The 27,492-nt window shown below is 45.5% G+C and overlaps 1 protein-coding gene across 4 annotated transcripts in view; it reads left to right on the forward strand.

Annotated features, from left to right (window-relative positions):
• The window catches only part of TPST1 (tyrosylprotein sulfotransferase 1), a 134,331-nt gene extending 108,155 nt beyond the window's left edge, over positions 1–26,176 (forward strand). For 2 of the 4 annotated variants that reach the window (XM_029612304.1, XM_029612302.1), the window contains 2 exons: positions 11,441–11,486; positions 25,020–26,176. In XM_029612304.1, coding sequence (XP_029468164.1) covers positions 11,441–11,446 — 6 coding nt within the window. In that variant the 3' untranslated portion in view covers positions 11,447–11,486; positions 25,020–26,176. Of the gene's footprint in view, positions 1–6,322; positions 6,354–11,440; positions 11,488–25,019 lie in introns of those variants that run through there. The other 2 variants (XM_029612301.1, XM_029612303.1) reach the window with 2 other exon arrangements.
• The last annotated feature ends 1,316 nt before the right edge of the window (positions 26,177–27,492 follow it).

Consider the following 27,492-nt stretch of genomic DNA (forward strand, 5'->3'; position numbering starts at 1 on the left):
GGTCGACCCCAGTGTCGGGACAACATTTGGCCAGGTCAGGGGCGCGAGTAAGGACGACAGTCCACAGGCCTGCCTCATGGACTGTCGAAAGCAACATATGGCATTCTTTTGTGTTGCGTGGCTACAAACACAAGATGCCTTGTAATGAATAAATAGGGTGTGTTGATGTGTGGTATGTGTATTCCTCGCAGAGAATGAGGCATGATCCCTAAAAATTAGCTACAAATTTTTAATCCAATATGTTTATTTTATGTTTATAATATATTTATATCCCTTTCCCTGATTTTTTATCTCCCTGGGTTTGTTAATCCAGTCATTTCAGGTCCTCTTGTTGGGCAGGCTCTGGATGGGAAACCCCCAAGTTTGAATGCCTTAGTGTGCCAGTTTGGGAGGAGGAATCTGTATGCAATCCATTTCCTTGGTTGGGGGCCAGAGCACATCACTTCTGCAACTTGCCTGAATTTAACCCTGTTGGGCAGGCGCAGACAACAGAGCCACCAGCCTGTGGCAGCAGTTCCTTGCTATAATGTTCATTAAAAGTATCTTAATTAGTGTTGCATTTGATTCAAATATTGCAATTCCAACTTCAGTGTGGTTTAAAAAAAATCGATGATGACATTTTTACCAAAGCAGGCTGTCCTCCCTATGCTCTGAGCAATGTTTCCAGTATTTATGGTACAATGGGTCACCTCATGCAGAGACTGAAAAATGTACATGGAATTCATTTTGGAAATCCATAACATGTTGGGTTAGGGCATCTCCAAACGCACCGTGAACACCTCATCTCATAGCCTGCAGGCTGTCATGTATGGTCTCTGGGAAAGACGAGTGAATTACAGAAGAATTAGAACTCAGGAATGATGTTTTCATTTGGGTACTGGGAGAAGAGCTCTTTATTCACCACATGAACTTTGGAAATACTGGGTAACATTGATTAGGGGAGTTTTCTTGTATCTGAGTAGCAATAGCTGCAGCTTGTTTAGCTGTTTTTACTGCACAAAAATTAGTAGTAAGAGTTTCCAGATTTGCTACAGAAGTTGGGTGACAGGACTGTTGTATGGGTCCTTTGAAAAAAAATTGCATTTCATCTCTGTTGCGCTTGGAGGTGGACCCTTGTCCTGGAGCAGTGGAGAACGGCTCCCTGGTAGGGACCAGGAAGCACCTGCCCCCAGGGGGCAGAGCACAGGAGGAGACAGAGGCGAGGAGGAGCTTCACCACTGGAAGCCCGCGGTCCCTCTGGGTGGAGCCTGTAAGGACCCGGGCCGCTTGGACTTAGGTGGGCCTCGCAGGATCTCCCGAAGAGGTAGTAGAGAGGTGTGCCCACGAGCAGCAAGGGAGCGCGGTCGGACTCTAGGCTGTAGGTCAGGAGGAGTAAGGAAGGCCAGTACAGCGTAGGCGATGACAAGGCAAGGGACAAAGCCAGAATCAGGAGACGTGGTCAATGGTAGCCAGGGTCAGAATCTGAGGATCAGTCCGAGGAGTAGTCAACGAGGCAGGGGTCAGGTTCCAGAGGTCAGATGAGGTCACAAGGCAGGCAGAGGTCAGGATCCAGGCAGCGAACAGAATGGTCAAGAAGCAGGCCGAGGTCAGTACCAGAGAGACAGTCCGTGGGTACTACCTGGGGAGACAGAACAGAAGGACGCTGGAACAAGACTGGAACAAGACTGTGAACGTGGAGGCAAACTAGTACACTTACAGTGCCGACCCGATTTCCAAGGCAAGGAAGTGCAGGCAGGGACTGCCTTATATCGTACGTTCAATCAGGGCGCGCCTTGGAGCTAGGACCCGCTCCTGGCCCTACAAGAGGCCGGGCGGTCCGCATGCGCAGGGGCATGGCCAATGCCACTGGGGACGCCAAACTCTGGCGTGAGGCCTGGTGCGTAGTGGAAGACCCGGTGACCGCCGCCGCGGGACGCCAAGGCCTGGAGGAGCTCACGGCTGCCGCTGGGGAGGCCGACCCATGACCTACAGAGGAGCTAGCGAGGTGAGCAGGCCCGTGCACGGGCCGGGCATGGACGAGGCGCGCAACAGTCCCTTCCTGGGGACAGAATTTCTTTGGGTATTGCCTTGCTGGAGGATCTGAGCTCACCTAAGTGATTTTTGGGTTGCTTTAGTTCCGTTTCCCATCTGAAAGTCTGGCATGTGAATTTCTGTCCTTCTGTAGATAAATGTTGGTTGCAAGCTTTGAATTATATTGAGGATGGAAATTAGGTCTGGCCAATGACATGTAATTGGCTGGCAGGAATGGGCTTGCCTTGTTTAGCACTGAAGCTTTGCGGGGTTTCTGAGCAGATATAAACCATCTTTACAACTAGTCCCAGCACAGACATGTCTGACCTTCTTTAGTCTTGTTTATTGCCTGCAAGTAATCATTCCTCACGACATCTTTAGGAAGTAATTTTCAAAAGGATTCACATGTATAAAAGGAGCATATATTGTAGCAATTTACAAAAGCCCACTTGTGCATTTACAGATGTAAAACCCCGTTTCCCCCCAGATGGACTATCACTTCTGGGGGCAGCAGTTAAATTGGCTCATTAGTAGGTCAAAGAGGGGTGGCTGAATCAGCGGGAGGCCATTTGTTGGAGCAGTGGTTCTCCGCCCAGCCGGTCTGGTTTTCAGGCTGACCTCGGTGGTTATGGGTGAAACAGATTTACACGCACTGCCCCCACTGAATGCAAATGTATCTCACGCATATTCATGGAGGCTATCCTGAAACTCAGACTCACCAGGGATGTCCCGAGGACTGGCCTGAGACCCCGGGCTGTTTGAAGTAAAGCACTGGTCTTGGGTCATTTATGCAACAGTGGGAAGAAAACCAGAGCACACTGCTGTCTAAGCAGAGTAGACTTCCCGAGCTCCCGGCATACAAAGAGGGGGCCCAGACGCAGGTTCTGGGAGGATGGGGGGGGGGGCTTCTGGGGGAGATTGTCAGCGTGGGGGGGGGGAGAAGGTATGGTTTCTTGGTATCTTTAGCAGGGAGGGAAGGCTGGAGGCCTGGCCTAGTGGCACTAATATCTCTGTATTTAAAAAAACAAAACATTTTTATTGCTTGGGGGTTGTTCCTGGCCAGCAGGAAGTTGCAACTTGTGGTGGGGGGATGTGATTTGGGCTGGGAAGCAACCTTTTGTGTGTGTGTTTTTGCAGGTCTAAAGTTATCTGGGTAACAGCCAGTTATAGTTAATAATTGGCTAAGTTAGCTGGAGCCTCACAACACCTTTTTTTTTTTTTTTTTTTTAAATCCGGCTAGATTTTAGCAGGGTAATGGGGTGAATATCCATAATCTTAGACGGATAACATTATCTGTGTAAATGGCTTTTGAATATTGATCTCAACCAGCACAGGGGAAGGTTCATGCTTGTCTTTGGTGTGCTTGGCTTCCACATTACAGATTGTCAATCCAAATTTTCCCGAGTTTTGAATAATTGATGTTCTCTTCCAACTTTGAGAGTTCTGGGAAGCAAACAGAGAATAGAAATGGCATTCAGCTTTTCTGCTAAACTCCATGATGATTTTAACTGAGTCTGGGAAGCCTCAGTACTTGACATGTTTTGCATTTTACAAAGTTAAAGTGGATTGGCCAGGCCCAGCTCTGACCCTTAAATTCACGCGGAAATGTCCAAGAATGACTCAACGTGCCTGCTGGCAGAGTTCATCTGATAGTGAGCCAAAGCAAAGAAAGCATGTTTTCTGTCCAGTGATGATGTGTGAGCTCAAGTCCATTGTTAAGAATTTAACTCTTTTTGTGATCACACTCGGGGTCCATTTTCAGCTGCTGTATGGCTTGGCTAGTTAGCCAGATAAACACATCCTGCACTTAGTTAGCAGCTGAATATACCTGGCCAGTTACATCTAACCATCTAACTTTACGACAGCCCTGCGGCCATACCAGAGTTAGCCGCAAAGCTTATTCAGCTAACTCTGCTCCGCCCAGAAACACCTCCCGCCTGCCACCAGGACACCCCCGACTTAGGTGGCTAAATTCTAGCTGCATGACTTGTTTTTGGCTATCCTTTAGCCACATGCGGCAGTGAATGTCACCAGGTAGCCATTTAGATGGATAAACCTTTCAGTTATCCATCTTAAATGGCTTTTGAAATTCAACCTCCTTCATTTTTTTCCTTGACTTGATGGTTTCCTTCCACGCTGGAGCTTCCAGCTCGGTTGGACCCAAGGCTGGAAACTGATACCAAGGCGCCTTCCTTTGCAACTGGCCGGGGATTTTTGGCCCCATTTTATGTCCCTCCCAACTTACTTTGCCCCGGTTTGTGCGGCAGCAGTCCTCATCCAAGGGCCACGCACCAGGGCCACGCACCAGGGCCAAAGCCGCTAGATGCCAGCATTGTGCAATGATAGACTCCCTCTGCCAAGGCTATGCACGCCCCCCCCCCGCATCTTTCCCTGCCCAACACAGGGAGAGGAAGACCCGAGCCGTACATTGACCCCAGATCCTCCCGCAAGGCATCAGCGCACTGCTTCCTGGGCCAGCGCACTGCTTCCTGGGTCAGTTTTTATTCTGACGTTACTACCTTCCATCTAGATTTTTTTTTTCCCCATATGCACAGAATGCGGAAAAGTTTCTTTCCTTTGGTATCGCCAGGGTACTAAAGGGATTTTTCCATTTCGTGTCTATGGGATAAAAAAAGCTTAGTGCATGTGGCCCTTGGTCCTTTATCTCATGTGCAGGACAAAGGCTTTTTATGTGCTTAAACTCAGCTCCCTTATTGGGTGCCGCTAGCTGGAGCTGTCATTGAGTTTCCTGTACAGGTGCTTGCCTCATGGCCTGCATGCTGACACAATTTTATTATTAAACTTGCCGCAGGAAGCACGTCCTTTCATTTAAATGTACAACATTTTAAAAACTTGCAATAGTTCCCTTCAAGGATCCCGTATTCCGTCGTTCTCTTTCTGTTTTGATCTGGCGGTTTAGTTTTTGTCAAATTTCTTAAAGCAAGCAGTCTTCAGAATATCACTTCCTCACTTCTTGCCTTTTGTCTTCCTCTGGGCTTATTTGGGGTTGGAAGAGGGAGACTGAAAAGGGAGCCCCATGGTGGTCCTGAGTACACCTTTCAGGGGGTCCCTACTGATGTGAGGCCTGGTTGGGACTCCTTGGTAAAAATCGGCACAGCAGCCCTTGACTGACTTCAGATTTGTAATGGGAGACATCCGTAAGCTTTCAGAGTTGTTGAACATTGGTGTCTCCACAGGAATAAAATTAAAATGAGAACAAGAGAGGGGATTTAAAGGATTTTTGTGTGTTAATTGCATAAGACACCTGATCAGATTTTTTGTTGGTAGCAGAGATGCTTAAACATGATGAACTTCTGTAGGGGATCCCCGCTCAGGAGGTGCACAGACGTTACAGGTTTGCTTTGGGCGGAAAGCTGGTGAAGGAGACGTTCCTTGTGAGTACTGGAAGGGCCATAAAGCAACAACCCCAACCTAAGAAAATCCTGGTTTAGGGTGATAAAATTCTTCTCACCAGGACTGCATGGGCCCAGCACTACGGGGTAGCTCTGTACAGGTCTCAGAGCGGATGGTGAGGGCGGGAATCGGGTTTATAAAATCAGTTATATGCATGTACTTTTTGTCTTGGTGTGCAGCATTACTCCGACCTCCATAGGGTTGCAGTCAGAAAGCAGTTTTCAGATGGTGTGCGACTGGGCTGGCCATGGCTCAGGGTCAGAGTGAGGCGTGGGTGGTAGAAAGGAGAAAAGGCAGCCCTTGAGTAATCCAGGTGTCTAGATTTAAAGGGCCCCTTCCCTAAGCAGTGGCTGTGCATGGCCTCTCTCTGATTTTGAGGTCTGTTGATTAGCTTTACAAATCCTCTCTTTTCCCCATTCAGTGGCTGTGCTGTAAAGCTGATCTCCGAGGCAGGGGACAGGCCTTTCCTACAGTGAGACCTTTTGGATAGTGACCATCATGCTACCTAAAAGACTCGTTCCGAGGATCCCACACTGTTGCAATCAGCAGGGGGCCACTTCAGATTTGTCCTGCTTGCCCAGCAGTGGCTAGCACGCCACTCAGTAGCGCTGCCCCACGAGCCGTCACTTTGGCTGAATCGGACAAGTGGCAGCTGGAGTCGGGCCCCTTAGCTAACTGCGGCAGGGTAGAGGAACAGAACAGGCCTCACTTTTCTGAATTTGAGTCAAGTTGCATAAATCCAGCTTTACCGGGGGGGGGGGGGGGTTCAGGAAGACTTGCAAAAAGAGCTATCCCCCTGCTTTCTTAAGTTGAGCCTCATGGCGCAGTCTGTCTGGGGCTCGTACTCAGGAGAGGGGCACCGTTTTGAAAAAAAACCCTCTGGTTTCTTCTGTTCTAGCCAAAGAAGACAATAGAAGAAAAGTCCTGAGGTAGGATAAAGTGAGCACGGAGTAGCCAAGCAGAATGACTGTGCATAGTGTCTGTCTCATGTGTGCGCTGTTACTGGCTGCCTCGGCTGCAGGCTGGCTCATTTGATCTTCCCGATAAACCATCTGTGGGTGGTTTTTAAACAGGCTTCCAGCTATGAGTGTCTGCCTGCTTCCACACGCCTGCTTTGCAAATCCCTCTTTGTGTTTAAAGCAGCAGTACTTGCTTAGATTGTGAGCTCTTTGTACCTGCATTCTAATCAGGCTCTTTTGAGCATCATTTGAAAGAAGGGCTGAAAAATCCAAAAAATTATTATTTTTAAAATTATCAGCAAACAATTTGTAGATAATTCAATAGGCTGTTTAAAACAGAATTTGTCAGATTTCCCTGTTTTGTGTGATGGGAGTGCAGGTGTCTGGGGGTGGAAGAGGAGGGGGGGGGGTGTTGTGGGAGGATGTGCATTCTTCTCCCCCTCCCTCTCTGTCCCCCTCCCCTTCAGTCCACCACTGCCTCTCTCCTCCCTCACTCTCCCACTGCTCCTCTTCACCCTACCCACATCTCCCACTGCAGCTCCTTCCCTCTCCTCCTCCAGCCCCCTCCCACCCCACTCTCCCATTGCACCACTTCCATTTCCCACTTCTCCCCAGCCCCTCCCTCCTTCAGCCCCATCCCTCTCCCACTACTCCCGCCTTCACTCTCCTCCATCTACTCTGGCCCTCTCATCTCCTCCCCTCCCCCTTCTAGTCTTCCCCCCCCCCATTGGGCTCCGCTATCATCTTTGTGCAACTGGTGGGGCATGGGGAACAAACCCCCGCCAGATCTTCTTCCGCTGGTGTTGGTTTATTGTTTTTCTTTTGGTTCTTTGCGCTTATGAGGCTCTGGGAAACTCCCACCAGCACTTATGCTGCCTGCGCCACTGCTTCTCTTTTGCTGGTGGGAGTTACCCGAGCCCTGCCAGCTCTTCTTGTGCTGGTGCTTTTATTTGTTTTGGGTTTTTTTTTTTCCTTGCAGTGGTGGTGTCTGGAAAACCTCCGCCAGCCCTTCTGCCTGCTCCACTTTTGCTAGTGGAGCCCGGGAAACCCCATCAGCTTTTCCAATGCCGACACCGCTGTTGCACTGGCTGGTCCCACGATGCAGACATCGGCGCGCCTCTCTTTTGCTGCCTAAAACCCCTTCTGCTGCTCTAGGCGAAGTCATTAAATCGCACATGCGCAGATGTGATGCAGTGATTACCCGGAGCCCCTAATAATTTTATTATATATACATTCACGCATAGGCATTTACCGGTATTTTCTGAGGCGCTATCAGTGGGTTGAAGAGTTTAAAAGGTCCTACCACTTGGCAGGGCTATAAGAAAAAGAGCATATCATTTACTGTAGAAAAAGATTGGGATAGAAATAAAAGGACATTTCTGAATAAATCCTAGGTAAGAAGTAATGAAATGAAATGAAGAAGCAAACAGATGGGTATGAGCATTCTAACTAGTACTGCTGCTTTAAGACTACGCCTGCCATTCACCCAGCTTCTTGCAATGTTGCTTTCAGTTTTGATCCAGTATAAATGGCTGAATAGAGTACCTTGGCCTTATAAGAGAGTTTGAAAAGTGGTTATTGACGTTGACATTGCATCTCCCCTGCTGGAAGAATCAGTGGGTGCCCAGAGAAAGCTTCTGCAGAGCTTAGGGTAGTGAAACTGAGCTACTACTCCTGTTACTTATCAGTGCCCTGATGCACGTCAGGAATCCTCAGGAGGCATCGATCTGGCAGCAAAGAGATGTCAGCTGCCTCCCCTCTCCCCCAGGTGACCATGTACCTCATCATAATACATTCAGAAACAGAATAAATAAAAGCCATGTTCACTAAAATTAAAGCATGATATCAGTAACATTCCATCATTATGCAGCTCTTTATGATCCTGTCTTTCTCCAAGAGACTAAGAGTGTGGTGTTAGCCTTTGATCGGCACTTTTCTGATTTCATATAGGTTAAGTACTGCATACCTGAAGTTTCCTTGAGATAAAGTACACCTGCTGTGTGCTGTGCAGCATGTCAAATGAATGCATATCAGTACTCATACTCCCCTGGATCAGTTTAAAAACATTCCCAAGAAGTCATTCCTTCTAAAATTCTTTAGACTGCTAGCCCACGCTGTTCTTCTATGTCCCTCGGGCAAACCCTGTTAGGAAGAGAATTGCAGATCACCTCCCTCTCGCTGAATCCCATTAGTCTGTAAAGTCTGCGATGTCACACATGACGCCGTACCCTTTCTGAACCATTCAGATACCTTTGTGACATCAAAGGCTGCCCTTATTCAAAGGAAGCAGTACAAGAGCAGCTTTACAAAAAGAATGTAAAATAAAAAGAATGAGCTGACAGTAAAATGTGAGCGTGATAAGGATAACTATTTATATATTTATTTCTACTTATATCCTGCCAATGCCAATGGCTCTAGGCAGCTTACAAAGTTACTTACACAATCTAATAGAAGCAAAACCTAAGAAGCAACCAAAAGAGGGTGACTACCACTCAAATTCTAAAATAAATTGAATTAAAAGTGGGACCTTCTCAGTATATCAGTTATAAACCAGTCTGAAAAAATGGGTTTTCAGTATTAGTGTGCACTGTGTGCTTTTGAAATTGTGCAGAGTAGGCAGAGGGTATGGCTGCGTGAAAAACATGTGGGCCCTGTTCCAGATCTCTCTACTCTGAAAAGTTGCAAAAGCCAGATGTATGACAGCATGTGCACCATGTCCTGTAACTTTAGCAGGGCAAGTGATGTTCTGTTGAACTGAGAAAACGTCCCTGAACTGGGTGCACCAATGATAACACATGTGGTAATGTCTTCCCTCCTGGCCCAGTTCTGCATTATTTAATGTTTACTTGACTAAAGCTGAGCCTGATACAGACTCCTCCTCCTATATCACTCCCTCAGATAAGTTTAAAATATATTGACTCTGATGAAGTCTAATCAGGGCTTCTAGACTGTTCTTCATGCACGTCTGCAGCCTGGCTATTGAAATAGGTACAGCTTGCTCTCTGTGCTGTATTGGAACACTGAACTGACTGGGGAAAATGCCAAGAGATGCTCCAGAGATGTAAGGAGAGAGGTCTTACAGCAGAAGGTAAACCATAAAAGTTATTTTAACAGGTACAAAAGACTTTTTTCCTAGTAGGGCAGTGGCATGGCTTGTTTTCCTATAGAAACACACAGTTTTTTTTTGTGGAGCAGGGTATTTTAGGTAGTTTCTAATCTTGGATTCTTTGTTGAGCTTCTCATCCCACCTCCATTTTCTAGTATTATAAAATCTAACGTTTGTAATGTATGACATAGATGTACACAGCTTATTTCCCCCCTAAACAAGGCAAGGTCTAAGTAGTGTGTGAAGAAGACAAGTAGCTGAAACTAAATTCAAACAATTCTCATCTATCAGCATAGACTGAGTTCTCGTCAAATGGCAGCAAGTCACATTCAAAAAGCAGGAGGGTGGCCAGTGTAACCCCAATATTTAAAAAGGGCTCCAGGGACGATCCAGGAAACTACAGACCAGTGAGCCTGACTTCAGTGCCAGGGAAAATAGTGGAAACTATTCTAAAGATCAAAATCACAAAACATTTAGATAGACATGGTTTAATGGAACAAAGTCAGCATGGCTTTACCCAGGGCAAGTCTTGCCTCACAAATCTGCTTCACTTTTTTGAAGGGGTTAATAAACATGTGGATAAAGGTGAACCGGTAGATATAGTATACTTGGATTTTCAGAAGGCGTTTGACAAAGCCTTCATGAGAGGCTTCTAAGAAAACTAAAAAGTCATGGGATAGGAGGCGAAGTCCTTTCGTGGATTACAAACTGGTTAAAAGACAGGAAACAGAGAGTAGGATTAAATGGTCAATTTTCTCAGTGGCAAAGGGTAAACAGTGGAGTGCCTCAGGGATCTGTACTTGGACGTATGCTTTATAAATGATCTGGAAAGGACTATGACTAATGAGGTTACCAGATTTGCAGATGATACAAAATTATTCAGAGCAGTTAAATCACAAGCCGATTGTGATAAATTGCAGGAGGACCTTGCGAGACTGGAAGAATGGGCATCCAAATGGCAGATGAAATTTAATGTGGATAAGTGCAAGGTGATGCATATAGGGAAAAATAATCCATTCTATAGTTACACAATATTAGGTTCCATATTAGGAGCTACCACCCAGGAAAAAGATCAGGCATCATAGTGGTTAATACATTGAAATTGTCAACTCAGTGTGCTGCGGCAGTCAAAAAAGCAAACAGAATTTTAGGGGTTATTAGAAAGGGAATGGTGAATAAAATGGAAAATGTCATAATGCCTCTGTATTGCTCCATGGTGAGACTGCACCTTGAGTACTGTGTACAATTCTGATCGCCGCATCTCAAAAAAGATATAGTTGCATTGAAGAAGGTACAGAGAAGGGCGACCAAAATAATGAAGTGGATGGAAAAGCTCTCCTATGAGGAAAGACTAAAGAGGTTAGGACTGTTCAGCTTGGAGAAGAGATGGCTGAGGGGGGATATGATAGAGGTGTTTAAAATCATGAGAGGTCTAGAATGGGTAAATGTGAATCGGTTATTTACTCTTTCAGATAATAAAAAAGACTAGGGGGCACTCCATGAAGTTAGCATGTGGCACATTTAAAACTAATCAGAGAAAATTCTTTTTCACTCAATGCACAATTAAGCTCTGGAATTTGTTGCCAGAGGATGTGGTTAGTGCAGTTAGTGAAGCTGGGTTTAAAAAAGGTTTGGATAAGTTCTTGGAGGAGAAGTCCATTAACTGCTATTAATCAAATTGACTTACGGAATAGCCACTGCTATTAATTGCATCAGTAGCATGGGATCTTCTTGGTGTTTGGGTAATTGCCAGGTTCTTATGGCCTGGATTGGACACTGTTGAAGACAGGATGCTGGGCTTGATGGACCCTTGGTCTGACTCAGCATGGCAATTTCTTATGTTCTTAGGAGATCAGAACCTCCTTCCCTTAAATTAATTGCAGTTAAAAAAACCCAAAAACCTAAAACCTAGTGATCTTTCCTGTGCTGATTGTGTTTGTTTCTTTAACAGGACTGAACCAATGGAGCAGCTGTCCAGCTATTGTTCTACAGAAAAGGTAACAGAATGCAGCCCCACAAGATGCCTTAAATGCAAGTGCGATTGGGAGCTTTGTGCAGGATGTGGCCAGTCATTTGTGTATCAAGGCTCGAGCCACGCTGCTGTTTTATGGCTTTGTGTCAGGGCCGACAGGAGGCATTAGGTGGACTAGGCAGCGCCTTAGGGCGTTGGAAGTGGGCAGGGCGCCGCGGTTGATGTGAGGGCGCCGTTTTTGAAACGGAACGAGTTGCGTGCGGCTATGCACAGATTGGCAAGATTGCGGAGAGAGGGAGAGAGAAAGAGAGGGATGTCCTTGCACCTGCACTGCTTTGTGTGGTCGGTGTCTCAGATTGCAGTGTGCACCCTGGGACGGCCTCTTCCAGCAGAGCAATAAAAGTAACAATTCTGCTGGGGGCGGCCCTTTTTTTTGTGTTGGCAGGTCTGGAAAATGATCCAGGATGCCGGTGGCCAGCTCTGCTGAAGTACTATTCCCTCTGGGAAAGTGCCAGTGGGCCACCTGGTGGCAAGGAAAGGAAGCAATAGCACGTAAACATATTTACAGTTCTTTTTTTTTTTTTAATTTGAAAACATTAACTCGTCTGGGGGATTTAGATAAGCAGCAGCGTTTCCTCAAGCTTTGTCGGCTTCTAAAAATATTTTCTTGTCAGAATGTCAGCCAGGTACTGCTTTCAGTGACAAAGATTTTGCCTGGCCGGAATATTCTGTTTCCTCGTCTACTAATTTAAAGTCCACGTTGCAATAGCTATTGTCTAGTAATGGCTCGATCAGCAAAATCCGTGGTGTAAAAGGATTTGATCCATTCTTGCTTGGGATAAAAAACACGAAGATCTGGTCTCTGTGCACCCTGCACTGGTTTGTCAATATGTGACTCAGAAACTGCTGGAAATGCACAACACTTGCCAGCTAAGAAGGAAATAGCACTGGCAAAATTGTTAATGGTGCAGACAGGAAATTGATCAAATCTGTTGTTAAAAACAACAGACAAACATTTATTAATTTGTACATTGTTATATTCCGCAGTCTTCCAATATAATTGTACAGTGCGGATTATGTAGTAGCCTGCAAAGGCAAACAATGAACTTAATTAGATATTTATACAGCACACCAGTTTCCTAGAACTCCCCTCTCACTAAAAGACACAGAGATGAATATTCAGTGCTTCTTAGCCAGCTTACAGGCCGATACAGTACAGTACAGTGCATTTGGATGCGGATTTTGGACGCGCTAGCTTTACCCCTTATTCAGTAAGGGGTAATAGCGCGTCGAAAACGCACGTCCAACCCCCCCGAGACTAATAGCACCCGCAACATGCAAATGCATGTTGATGGCCCTATTAGTCATTCCCGTGCGATACAGAAAGTAAAATGTGCAGCCAAACCGCACATTTTACTTTCAGAAATTAGCGCCTACCCAAAGGTAGGCGCTAATTTCTGCCGGCACCGGGAAAGTGCACAGAAAAGCAGTAAAAACTGCTTTTCTGTGCACCCTCCGACTTAATATCGTGGCGATATTAAGTCGAAGGTCCTGAAAGTTAACAAAAGTTTAAAAAAAAAAATTTGAAATCGGCCTGCGGCTCACGGGTTGAAAACCGGACGCTCAATTTTGCCGGCATCCGGTTTCCGAACCCGTGGCTGTCAGCGGGCTCGAGAACCGACGCCGGCAAAATTGAGCGTCGGCTGTCAAACCCGCTGACAGCCGCTGCTCCTGTCCAAAAGGAGGAGCTAGGGACGCGCTAGTGTCCCTAGCACCTCTTTTTACCGCCGGCCCTAATCTCCCGCGAACTTTACTATTTCGGCCTGTCAGTGGTGTGTTCTAAACATTCGGCCACCCTGAGTGCTGCCACTTAACCGGCTATTTATCCAGCTAAACAGCTGGATAACTGAGGAATGGGATGGGGGTGTTAAAGAGTGGAGCTACTTATTGGCCAGATAAGCACTGATTTAGGACTGCTCTTCACTTGTCCTAAAGTTAGCCAGATAAGCTTATTCGCCTAACTGTAAGATAGCCAAGCATATTCATCGGCACAGCTGCACCACTGAATATTTCAGACAAGCTAAATATGTTTATCTGGTTCACTTAGGGAGCTGGATAATGGCTGAATATGGACCTCATTATTTTTATCTATATATCTGATATTTGATAGTCAAGTAATCCATTATTTAAAAGCTTTTTATATTACACCCTAATTGGACATGTAGTTCAGGGCGGATCATATTGGTTCACATCCAGCAATAACAAACACAACAAACTTGGAACCTAAAATATATTAATACAACTTAATAAAAGTATTGCATTTTGACTAGATACCCAATCAGCCATCAAATGCTTGCGAAAAAAAAATACTTTGAATTGTTTCCTGGATATGCAGTACATACCCAGATCAGTCCAGACTCCTGGATTTTGCCTCCCCTCCAGCAGATGGAGACAGAGAAAGTTTTACTGACACTGAAGTATAACCCGAGGTGCCACCTGCAGTCCCTCAGTATTTCTCTGTCTCTAGCAAATGGTGGAGGTGTAAAACCTGCAGTCTGTAGTTCCAAAAAAAAAGAGAGATAAAAAACATTGGAATTGCCTCCCAGGGAGTTGCAAGGTCCTGATGGGGCTATCCTCCCTGCTTTTGAGATGGACGAGCAGGGGGTTGGTGGCCCGTTACTGCTCAGTCCTAGATCGCCAGTATGGGCAGATAATTGGGGGTCCCAGTTCTCTCGCCCGCTGGAGGACAGTCAGAGCCTGCAGCCAGCCTTCTTTTTTTTCTTTATTTTATTTTTATAGCATTTAACATCTTAATAAAGGTCAACTCTTACAGAATAAGAAATTTCTACAAATACAACTTAAACATATATATTATTATTCCATTATTTTCATTAACCACTTATATCATAGGAAAACAGAGTACCAATTAAAGTTTAACAGCAATCTAAATGAAGCAGTTAACAAAAAAGGAAATTAAGTCTTCGAAAAAAACCATCCAAAAAAATGTTTCCAGTCAATGGAGGTACTAGGAATGGGAGTACAAATAAGATCTAAGTTGTTCCGGTGAATTGAACAAATATTTTACTTCCTGATGTATAGTCAAGCAATGATAGGGGAACCTTAGAAGAAATTTTGCCCCCCTACCAATGATTTCTTGTCTCATGGCTATAAATTTCTTTCTTCTCAATTGTGTTGAGCGAGCAATATCGGGAAATATCCTGATATATTGTCCATAAAAATGTATATTCTTATATCTGAAGAACATTCTCAATACTGAATCCCTTTCTGACTGAAAGGCAAATTGCACTATTAAAGTAGCTCTGTTTTCTACAGTCATTTCAAATGAACCCTCCAGAAATTGAGTAAGATTTATATCAGTTTCAGGCATTCTCCTTGACCCTGGGTTTCTATTTGTTGTGTTGAGGAACATAATAAGTTTTTGAGATAACAGGTAATGCATTCTCTGAAAATTTCAGTATATTTATTAAATAACTTTTGAAGAGATCCAATGGAGATGCGAGTTTGGTCTTAGGAAAATTCAATATTCTTAAATTAAGATTCCTAACTTGATTTTCCAGCATCTCCAATTTGTCCGCTTGCGTTTTTTCAGATTTCATTAAGTTAACCTGTACTTTCTCTAACTCAAGAGTTTTCCCTTCTAATACAATTGTTCTATCCAGTTCTTCTAATTTACTTTGTATTTCCCCATTCTTATTCAGAACATTATGGATGTTATGAATCCCCTGCCCGCGGGTCCCCCCGCGAGCAGGCTCACTCACCCCATGCTGTTTGCTTTCCCGACGCTGCACGGACGCCACAGTCTGGCCTTCACCATGCGGCCGGAGCCGCGGACTGTGTCTTCTCTCGCGGCCCGGAGGCCACCCCGGATGTCGTCTTCACTGCGGTTGGTGCCGCAGACTTCTTAGCATCTTTCTGCGGCCCGGAAACGCCGTCAACGTCTTGCACATATTCGCGGCGCGAGGGCCACATCCCCGGGCCGGAGTGGCGACTGGAGCCGCCCCCAGGGCGTCCTGCAGTGGCTGGAGCCGCTGCAGTCATCGGGCCTGCTGCCCAGGCCCAGCCCTGCGTTCCTGGCGTCTGACATCGGTGCAGGCCGCTGTCCGCGGTCCTGCACAGCTCTCCTGCTGCTCCTTAGGCGCTGGCGTGCGCCTCTCTTCTGGATTTTAAAGGGCCAGGCACAGGAAGTGTGCTGGCCCCACCTAGGGAGTGGACTTCCTGCTTCAGCCCTTTAAAAGGGCTGTCTTCACAGTCAGTCTTCGCCTTGCATCGGAGTTGCTTCACTCTGGAGGCTCCTGCCTGCCAGAGCTCTATCGGGTCTTCTTCATCTTCTCCAAGGAGTTCTTTTTGTTTTGTCTCGTCATGCCAAGTCATGTTCTTGCCTGAGGTCCCTGTCCAGGTGTCCTGGTGTTTCGTCTTGATCTTCTGTTCCTGATGTTCCAGGTTCCTTGATGTCCTGCTCCTGTGTCTTCGTCTTCAGCGCTCTTGAGCCTTCTGGTACCTGTTAGGCCGGGGGTCCCTCGGATGATGTTGTGCCCAAGCGTGGACTAGCCTACAGGTGGACTGGTGTTCTGTGCTCTTGAGCCGTCATGTCCTGCCAGCCGTTGGTGGAGCTTCGGACGACATCGGCTCCGTCGTTGGAGTTCTGCTTCAACTGGATCCTTCCCTGCGCTTGTCCCGCTCCCAGCGTGGTCCGCGACCAGCTTCCTCGGGCTGTGTAGTGTGCACAGTGGGACAGGGTGGTCCGCAACTCAGTCCCGCAGGTGGGCTGAGTAGGGCGCCCTGAGAGACAGTGCCAATGTCCTCCCGCCCAGCTTCTCGTCTTGTCTTGACTTCGTCAGTTCCTCGTCTCATCTTGGATGCCGTTGCATCATCTTGGTATCGTGTCATGTTCCTGATGTCGCATCGACCACTGGTCCGTGATGTCTTCGCATCAGCTTTGGTGTCATGTCTTCGTCTGCGATGCCGTTGCATCGATCCTGCTGTCATGTCTTCGTGTCAAGGCCCGTCTGCCCTTGACCTCAGGCCAGGCCTGCTGCTCCATGCTGTTCCACGCAGCAGGTCCGAAAGGGCTCGGAATGGTCGGAGGACCATTCACATTCCAACATCATCTGTTGTTGGCCATGGGAGCTTGCCGGCCTGGCAGAGGGTAAGACCATCAGCCATGGTGGAACACGCCGTCAACCCTCAGTTTGGTCCTGGACTCACCTGGGGTCGGGCTGAGGCCCAAGGGCACACTAAAACCATCCCATAACGTAACAATGGACCTCAGATGCTAATTTATTTATGGATGTTTGCATAGAGACTATCATTGTACCTATTTTTCTAATGTAAATTTTTGAGATTTTATATTTGAACTTTCACTTTTTGTTCTCATTTGGATCTTCACCTTTCCTACCTCCATTGAAGCCTTTTGTGTATCATCCTTAAGTATAGGGGACATCCATTTCTGGTTCCTAGAGCCCTGAAAACCAGGGATCACCGGGGAGCAAGGTAGATTTTCAGCTCCCCTCTGGTCACCTAATGGTATGTGCACAGTTCTTATTAGGGACTCCTCATCAGGAGTCACACTTTCACCCATACCGGATGGAGGCTCAGGTGTAGCTGGGGCACCAGGGCCAAGTGATATTCCGTTTGTCTGGGGGCTCAGCATCTGCTCCTGGCCGACTCCCCCCGCGACCCCAACTGGTGCTACGGATGATGTTGCTGCAAAACACTCCTCTATCCGTGTTTGATAAAATTTCACTTTAGGTGTTGAAGAGGAAGCTTTCAATTTAGCTTTCCTCTTTGTATGGGGCATCCCAAAGAGAAGATATATAAGTTAGTGGACAAAAAACCAATTTAAATTTTTTACAATACAGTATTCACGGCGGGATTATGTCCGCAGTTAACAGTGCAATAAATCAATTGTTGCTGTTAACCAATGGTCTCCTGGCAGCTGGTTTCACAGAAAATTCCACTTTCTTTCAAGCTATTCCAGGCTAAGCCGGGCAAGGCCGCACGCCCCCCTTGGGAGCGCACGGCTTAGGTGTCGCGCCGCAAGGACCCGGCTTTAGTATACCCTCCGGCTCCTCCCTTCTACCCAGGGACCTCAGGGAAATTCAAAAGAAAAAACAGGAACGAACCTGCAAGAAGGGAAAATATCAGGTCTCAGGTATACGGGGTTTAGCCAGCTGCAACGATTATGCCGCAAGGACGCAGCTTTAGTACACCCTCCGGCTCCTCCCCTCTAGCCAGGGACCTCAGGGAAATTCAAAAGAAAAAACAGGAACGAACCTGCAACAAGGAAAAATATCAGGTTTCAGGTATACGGGGTTTAGCCAGCTGCCTGCAGCCAGCCTTCTTGAAAGGGAAGTAGTCTTTTTTTATTTCTTGTATGACAGCCTTATTAAAGTTAAAAAAAAAAAAAAAAAAGTAAAGGTCCAGTTTCTTTTTCCTTGAGGCTGATTGACTGGCTCTCCTTTGTACCCCGATCCTCTGGCAGCTGTTGCTGCAAATCTCTCTGGTACGTCTCTTTCTCTGGCGGCTGTCTAATTGTCAGGTGTTTGATACTGGGGATAAAGCTTCCGCAGAAGACTCGGATCAGGAAGGGATGGACCTGGTCATGGATGGCCTCCGAGGTCCGGCAAAAGCCTTTCCTTTCCATAAGTCCATCAAGAAATTGGTTTTTAGGGAGTGGGATGCCTCGGTTTCAGCTGTCACGAAGAAGATCACCATTCCTGTATCCATTGCTACAGCGCTAAAGGACCTTCAGGATAGGAAGCTGGAAGTTCACCTCAAGAAGAATTTTGAGGTGTCCGCCCTTGGGATACGGGCTGCAGTGTGCAGCAATTTTATGCTAAGGGCAGGTCTCTGCTGGGTAGAGCAGTTGCAGTTAGACAAGACCATGTCTGACCTTGAGGCTAAGTAGGCTGAGCAGCTGGAAGCCATGGTAGTCTATGGAGCCGATGCATTGTACAACCTCATTTGAACTTCTTCAAGGACAATGTCGTCAGTGGTTTCGACCAGGAGATTCCTGGTTGAGGAACTGGTTAGCGGATATGACATCTAAGTCTCAGCTGGGAGCCTTACCTTTTAAAGGGAAGCTGCTCTTTGGTCAAGACTTAGAGAAGATGATCAAACTTCTCGGGGAGAGTAAAGGGCATAAGTTCCCTGAATATAAGCCTAAAGGGAAAGGGTCTTTTCCATTGTGCTCTTGATTAAGAGGCAATAAATGTTTCCAGTGTAACAAAGTTCTCAGTGGCACCCACAGGCAATCAACTGGGAGGCAATCGTCTGGAATCAGTCCTTTTGTGGGAAAAGCTAGAATAGGGATGGCTCTAACCAGGGGAGTGGTGGCGCCAAGTCCACCTAATGATGAAAGGCCAATCCACTCCTCGGTACCTGCTGTAGGGGGTTGATTGACTCTTTTTTTTTACTAGGAGTGGGCCAAGATCATGTCGGACCAGTGGGTGATGGATGTAATAAGACAAGGTTACGCTTTAGAGTTTACTCATCCACTAATAGATTTGTTCATAGTCTCCCCCTGCTCATACAAGGGAAGATAAGAACATGCCATACTGGGTCAGACCAAGGGTCCATCAAGCCCAGCATCCTGTTTCCAACAGTGGCCAATCCAGGCCATATGAACCTGGCAAGTACCCAAAAACTAAGTCTATTCCATGTTACCGTTGCTAGTAATAGCAGTGGTTATTATCTAAGTCAACTTAATTAATAGCAGGTAATGGACTTCTCCTCCAAAAACTTATCCAATCCTTTTTTAAACACAGCTATACTAACTGCACTAACCACATCTTCTGGCAACAAATTCCAGAGTTTAATTGTGCGTTGAGTGAAAAAGAACTTTCTCCGAAAGACTAAAGAGGTTAGGACTTTTCAGCTTGGAGAAGAGACGGCTGAGGGGGGATATGATAGAGGTGTTTAAAATCATGAGAGGTCTAGAACGGGTAGATGTGAATCGGCTATTTACTCTTTCGGATAATAGAAAGACTAGGGGGCACTCCATGAAGTTAGCATGTGGGTCATTTAAAACTAATCGGAGAAAGTTCTTTTTTACTCAGCGCACAATTAAACTGGAATTTTTTGCCAGAGGATGTGGTTAGTGCAGTTAGTATAGTTGTGTTTAAAAAAGGTTTGGATAAGTTTTTGGAGGAGAAGTCCATTACCTGCTATTAATTAAGTTGACTTAGAAAATAGCCACTGCGATTACTAGCAACGGTAACATGGAATAGACTTAGTTTTTGGGTACTTGCCAGGTTCTTATGGCCTGGATTGGCAACTGTTGGAAACAGGATGCTGGGCTTGATGGACCCTTGGTCTGACCCAGTATGGCATGTTCTTATGTTCTTAATCAAGTCTACCACATCTTCTAGGTTCACCGTGATTTGGTTCAGTCCATCTGAATCATTACCCATGAAAACCTTCTCCAGTACGGGTACCTCCCCAACATCCTCTTCAGTAAACACCGAAGAAAAGAAACATTTAATCTTTCCGCGATGGCCTTATCTCCTCTAAGTGCCCCTTTAACCCCTCGATCATCTAACGGTCCAACTGACTCCCTCACAGCCTTTCTGCTTCGGATATATATCTCTTCGCACCTGTTAAAGTTTTATTGTATCTTCATTTTACACCCCCCCTTGTTAAATGTAAACCAGCATGATGTGATACCTATCGCGAATGCCGGTATAGAAAAACACTAAATAAATGAATAAATAAATAAATAAAATATTTAAAAAAGTTTTTACTGTGAGTTTTTGCCTCTACGGCCAACTTCTTTTCAAATTCTCTCTTAGCCTGTCTTATCAATGTCTTACATTTAACTTGCCAACGTTTATGTATTATCCTATTTTCTTCTGTTGGATCCTTCTTCCAATTTTTGAATGAAGATCTTTTGGTTAAAATAGCTTCTTTCACTTCCCTTTTTAACCATGCCGGTAATTGCCTTCTTTCCACCTTTCTTAATGTGTGGAATACATCTGGATTGTGCTTCTAGGATGGTATTTTTTAACAATGACTATGCCTCTTGCACACTTTTTACTTTTGTAGCTGCTCCTTTCAATTTTTTTTCTAACTATTTTTCTCATGTTATCAAAGTTTCCCTTTTGAAAGTTTAGCACGAGAGCCGTGGATTTGCTTACTGTCCCCCTTCCAGTCATTAAATCAAATTTGATCATATTATGATCACTATTGCCAAGCGGCCCCACCACCGTTACCTCTCTCACCAAATCCTGTTCTCCACTGAGAATTAGATTTAAAATTGCTCCCTCTCTCGTCTGTTCCTGAACCAATTGCTCCATAAAGCTATCATTTATTCCATCCAGGAACTTTATCTCTCTAGCGTGTCCCGATGATACATTTACCCAGTCAATATTGGGGTAATTGAAGTCTCCCATTATTACTGCACTACCAATTTGGTTAGCTTCCCTAATTTCTCTTAGCATTTCACTGTCAGTCTCACCATCTTGACCAGGTGGACGGTAGTATACTCCTATCACTATAGTCTTCCCCAATACACAAGGGATTTCTACCTATAAAGATTCAATTGTGCATTTAGTCTTGTGCAGGATGTTTATCCTGTTGGACTCTATGCCATCCCGGACATAAAGCACCACACCGCCTCCTAGGTGCTCCTCTCTGTCATTGCAATATAATTTGTACCCCGATATAGCACTGTACCATTGGTTGTCCTCCTTCTACCATGTCTCTGAGATGCCAATTAAGTCTATGTCATCATTCACTGCTATACATTCTAATTCTCCCATCTTACTTCTTAGAGACTTATGGTCAGCAGATGGTCAACCGTCTGCGGTTTCTGAGAGCTGTTGTTCTCATATCTCTGGAAGAGCAGGGGAAAGGCCGCTATTCTGTTTATTTTCTCGTACCCAAGAAAGAAGGGATGTTTCGGCCATTTTGGATTTGAAGAAAGTGAACGTAGCTCTCAAGGTTCCTCGGTTTCATATGGAAACTCTGCGTTCAGTGATTGCAGCGGTGCGCAAGGGAGAATTCATAGCTTCTCTGGACTTGACCGAGGTGGATTTGCATATAGGAATCCGACCCAACCATCAAAGACATCTCAGATTCATGGTCCTGGTACAGCATTTTAAGTTTTGCACCCTTCTGTTTGATCTGATGACAGCTTCCAGGACTTTCTCCAAGGTGATGGTAGTCATGGTGGCAGTTTTCCAGAGGGAGGGCATCTTTGTTTACCCATATCTGAATGACTGACTGATACAGGAGAAGTCGGAGGTCCTTTGTTGGCAGGCAGTGGATGTGGTGCTTCAGCGCCTGAGGTCATTAGGATGGTGTTGCGTCCGGTCTCAGACGGCTTCGACCCTTGTGCCTCACCTTCATCTCTGCTCTTCCCGCTAGCCGTGGGAAGATGGCTGCCACCGCGTCTGCAAGCTGCGTCCTCCAACGTCCCCGGAACAGCTATGGCAAAGCCTCATGCCATGTTTCTCCTAAGGGCCTCCTAAGGTGTGCGCGCACACGCCACCCACGTCTTTATCCACGTCATGGCGGGAACCTCGGGGGCGTCCCCCTCGCCATCCAGGTATTTAGCCTACGCTTGTTTGCTAGCTCGTTGAGTTAGCAAGGATTGGAATGGATTGGACTCGTCCGGTCTAAGCTACTCTGCCGCTTCCTTGCTGCCACTGGAAGCACTCTCTGCCCTTCAGGGGATACTCTAACCTGGGTACCCGCTCCTCAGGGGCCCTCTGCTTTCTTTCAGGTGCCTTACTGGGATTAGGTACTCGCTCCTCGAGGGCCTGCTCTCCCTGCCTAGGTGCCTGTTACCATCGACTTCTGCCTGGTGGAATCATCAACCTTACAGCTACCATCTAGTGAGTAATCTAATTCTCAGTCTGTCTCATCTACAGCTCTGCCGTGCTGGGAAACCTACACCTGGATATCCCTATACCATCTTGGTGAGACGGGTTCCCTCTGCCGAGGGTCCTTGGACTGCTACCTTTGGATCAACTCAGTACTTCCACCTCTGGTAGTATACACAAGCTGTACAGTAAAAGACAAAACTCTGTGTTTGTGCGTCCTGAGACTAGCCCAGTACTGTGACTCCCCACGGGACTCCTCCCCGTGGGCATGGTCATCTCCCACTCAAACACCTCGAAACCATAACAGATGGATTGTCAATCAGACCAAGAGTCATCTTTCCCCTTTTCAAGTGTTGGAATTTCTGGGAGCAAGTTTCGATACCAAGATCTGTTATAGTAATCAATCTGAAGAATGGCGCAGGTTTTTTTTGTATCCTTCATGTTTTTTATTGAGGTCAAGGTTATCTGTTCTGAGTTTTCAACTTCCCACTGTTCGTTCAGGGGAATATAAATTTGTTGTAGTGATTAGTGTTGTTTCCATCTTGGCTTGGGTACTTATCAATACTGAGAGACTGCAGGTGGCACCTCAGATTATGTTGCAGTGTCAGTAAAACTTTCTCGGTCTCCATCTGCTGGAGGGGAGGCAAAACCTAGGAGTCTGGACTGATCTGTGGTACTACAGGAATGAAAATTAGCAGGTAAGAACCAATTTTCCTATCTCAGCATTCCAGAGAATAGGGCCCATAATGGGAAGCATGCATCCTGGGATTGTCTGCAAGCGAATCTCCCTCAGGGAGGGAGCAGTCATCAACCTCTGCTCCTCAGCACACGTCGCATAGGACAGCAAGGCTTTAATACATCTTTTAGGCACTCGGGGGAGCCTTCTCCCATGAAGGCTTTGTAAGGAAGAGGGATTTATTGAAAATTGCCTCAGACAAGTTACAGCTCAAACATTTTTTGGACTAGCATTTGTAAGTTGCAGTACACTGCAGGTCAGCAGCAAAGTTAGCAAGAAAAGAAAAAGGTGGGACTCAGGATATGAAAACCTTTGATTTATGATTTTGAAGAACAGATCAAAATCCAGCACCCAGAAATTACTGTTTTGCTAATATAATTTGTAAAGTCTGTACCAGAAGATCGACATTTCAGGTCATCAGGCTCACGATGCAGGATTCTTCTTTGTTATCCACTCCCTCCAAAACCCCGGATGCAAGAGCCGACGCTGTAGATTCAAAGACTGCGGGAGGTCACCAATCTTTCGGGCCGATACAGTAAAACTCGCGGGAGAGCAGGTACTCCAAGGCGAGCGCCTGCTCTCCCAACGCGTGCCCAGGCCACTCTCCTGGGCGCGTGATCGCGTATGCAAATGAGGGCCCTTTGGCAGGCGTTAATTTCTGAGAGTAAAATGTGCAGCTTGGCCACACATTTTACTTTCTGTATTTTGGGTGACTAACTAAAAGGCTCATCAACATGCATTTGCATGTGATGAGCGCTATTAGTTTCAGGGGAGTTGGCTGTGCGTTTTCCACGCACTATTACCCCTTACAGTATAAACTCGTGGCCAAATAGGGGCTAAACGGTGCACTCGGCTGAGCTACCTGGCAGAGGACTGTGACTGCAATGGCTGAGCTAGATGGGTGGGTGAGAGTGGTTTACACATGGGGGAGAGGAGGAACCCCTAGGTGCTGCCAAACCTAGGTATTATCATTGATAAAGAGCTTTCATTCAAAAACCACATATCAAACAAAACTAAAGAAGGATTTCACAGACTACTAACCCTAAGACATCTAAAACCGTTCCTCAACCCTTACGACTTCAGAACTGTCTTACAGCTTCTCATTTTCTCTACCATCGATTACTGCAACTCCCTACTAATTGGAATACCTTATTCAAACCTCAAACCTCTCCAAATTCTGCAGAATTCAGCAGCCAGAATTCTGACTGGAACAAAGAGAAACGATCACATAACACCCACATTGATTTCACTACACTGGCTTCCAATTAAAGCACGAATTGAACACAAATCCATGACCACTGTACACAGAATCCTAAACGATGAACAACAAGGACTAAATGATTTAAACATAACCCCCCCAGTTTCCCCAAAGAAGCCTACGCTCAAACAACTCAGGATGTCTAAACATCCCCATCAGAGATGCTCATCTGACAACAACCCGAGAAAGAGCCTTCTCCATCGCCTCCCCTACAATTTGGAACTCCCTCCCAAAAGATCTGAGAACCCAACATAGCCTCAAAACCTTCAAAAAAAGACCTAAAAACTTGGCTGTTTCGCAAAGTCTACACTGACATTCTTACCTCTGATCATCCTAACACCCATTCGAACCTTCAACCTTAACCACAAAAATACCTTGTCTCCATCCAACACCAAACAACCCCTGCGTCTTTTCCAGACTGATAATGTTTAACATCTGTTTTTTTTATATACATGCTGTTATACCTTTTTCCAAAATTGTTAAGAAAAAAATTACAACTTGAATCTTGTAAACCGTTATGATGGCTTCACTGAATGAAGGTATATAAAACTCAACAAATAAATAAATAAACAAACTAGTTGCCCAGTAGATGCTGGTTACGGGTGAGCTGGAAACCCAAGGGAGCAGAAATACTACCAGGCCAAAATAAAAAGAACTTTAATTTATACTGTTTCTGTTTGTGTAGTGTACCTTTATAACTGTTTTTTTCTGTTTATTCAGGAAAGACCACTGCTTCTTGAAAAGGACTGGACATTATTGGAACCCTTGGCATACAGCAATGAGAAGCTCATGGGGTGCAGTTTTTCCTTGTTTTCCCCTTGGGTTGGTTTTTTTTTTCACATTATGCATCTGTGAGCACATTTCAGGCAGTAATGAATTAAAAGCACTTTGCTCAGCAGGATCAGTGTGTCTGCTGCTGGAGATGTTGTACTGTGCTGGGCATCTGCTTTCCAAAATAAACTCACCTGCTATGTCCTTGACAGCATTTCGGGAGCGTGTGTCAAGCATTAGTACTCGCCCGGGAAATGTGACTTTTAAGTTTCTAGTTTTCTAAGGTCTTAGGATTATGCACCTGCATTTTGGTGCTGCAGTATTTAATCTGGTCATGCAAGTTCATCTTTTTGGACTTGCTTCCTTTTCTCCATTGGGGGAAAAAGTGGAAGGTGGTGTGGTCATTGGACCCGACCTGGTACCTGGGTCCTTCGTTCTCATCCTGTGTGCTTGTGTCCTCTCCACTCTCCTGGAAGCCTCTGGCTTTTTTGGAAATAGAACATGGTTCCTACTTGTATCTATGAGCTTCATCCTCGCAGTGATTTTACACAGATAAAAAGCGCATTACCCACATAAACTGGCTGGCTGAAGATTGCCCTCCCTCAGTGCAACTAAAAATATGGAACATGGGCTGGATATTGAGCTGCACAGGCCTAGGTTGCATTTTATCGTTTATATGTGTGTGATGAGTTTTGTTTTGGGAGGGAGAGTGTTTCGGTGGTTTAATTCTGTGATGCAGTCCAGTGAGAGTGGGGTCGGGGTTAGATTTTAGGAAGTTTTAATTGGTGGGGGGTTTTTTGTTTTTATTTCACTTTGAGTCAAGGAAAACTCTTTTTGAAGGAACAGCAAAATGGAAAGGAAGCTTTGTACATACTTTTCCAGCAAACTTCTACCCACAGTGCAGGTTTCCAAGCACAGTTAGGCTTTCTTCATGGAGTATTTGGCATGTGCGGTGTAACTCCACAACTTGGTTAATATCTTAGTGGCTTAAAATTTATAAAAAAATATCGGCTTTCAGGTGAGACTAGTCCATGAATAGAGAGCGAGTCCCGAAGCTTGATGCACGCACGTCTGAACTGTTTTCCCAGGACACGAGGAGTACACATTTTAAGAAAAAAAATAAATTCTGCTCTGTACACCTTTCCCTTGTTCTAGAACTATTTTAAAAGTGAGCATTTCAAAATGGATTTCATAGCAATGTTTGGAGCCGCCGTGTTCCAGTGAGTTTGAAACAGGAAATCTGGGAGCGGGTGATGGGTATTTTCCATAGCGTCTTGTAGAACAGATGTGTCTGGTGAACTATGTTGATATGTGGAAATGGTTGTGTCTCTCACCTGTTAATTATTTAATGAAAATATTTTTGTGCTAATTCTGAAAGGTTGGGGGAGGGGGGGGCAGGGTTAGAGAAAAGTTCATGTACAATCGATTGATCTTTTGTATTTTATTTTTCAGAATAAAAGCTTTAAATGTGAACTTTGACTGAGTTAATGAAAGTAAAACTTCCTACCGAAATCTTCATTAATGCAGTAATTCTTTCACCTGGCCCAGGAGTCTTCACGCACTTGTTTGTACCTTGATTCCCAGGTATTAGGGTAGGGTAGATGGGAAAAGCATGAGATCCCCTCCCCCCCAAAAAAAACAACAACCCCTTTTCACCAAAGATTTTTTCTACCCGGGGCATCACTTGCAAGGCCGATCCTATTATTAGCACAGAGAATTTCACATGCATGCAGATTTTCTAACGTCCTATTGCAGTAGCATGTTCTGTTGTGATTGTATTACGTGAAAGCACAAGGCATTCAGTTGGAAGAGGACATGAATAATTGGTCCATTCAGCAATCCCCTAATGCTTTTTATATATATATATATAAATGGGCAGGTAGGAGACTCAATGGTTGTCCTATCAACCACTTGCTGAATGACCTTGAGCAAGTCACTTAACCTCCTTTGTACAGTCTTGGACTGTAAGCTCCCTGTGGGACAAGGATATTGCAGTCATAAAATAGTCCACTGCATACATGGATAGTGCTTTGAGACACAGTCTCTTGCACTTCCTCTTGCTCTGAGGATTATGAAGCTGAATAGGAACGATTTCAGAATAGGTTCTCATGGTCAGGCGCTAGCCTTGGAAAGCGATATCAAAATGATTTAAATACATTTTATATTACTCATTCGGGTAATAAAACAGCCATAGTTGCCTGAAGTATGAAAGATGTTTCTGGTTTGTTTGGGGGCTTTTTTGCTGATGATCAGTAACATCAGCAAAGCTGATTACAAGAAATATCCGCCTTTTTTGCTAATACAGCAGGTTTCTTCCTTATAACAAAGGCTGGCTCCCAGCCTGTTTGTTTGCCTGCTTGATATTCCTTTAGGACTCGAGACTTCAGTATCATACAACCAATGGCTTTTCTAAGCTTAGTTT

Source organism: Rhinatrema bivittatum, chromosome 8, assembly GCF_901001135.1.
Source record: "Rhinatrema bivittatum chromosome 8, aRhiBiv1.1, whole genome shotgun sequence".
Classification (NCBI taxonomy): domain Eukaryota; kingdom Metazoa; phylum Chordata; class Amphibia; order Gymnophiona; family Rhinatrematidae; genus Rhinatrema; species Rhinatrema bivittatum.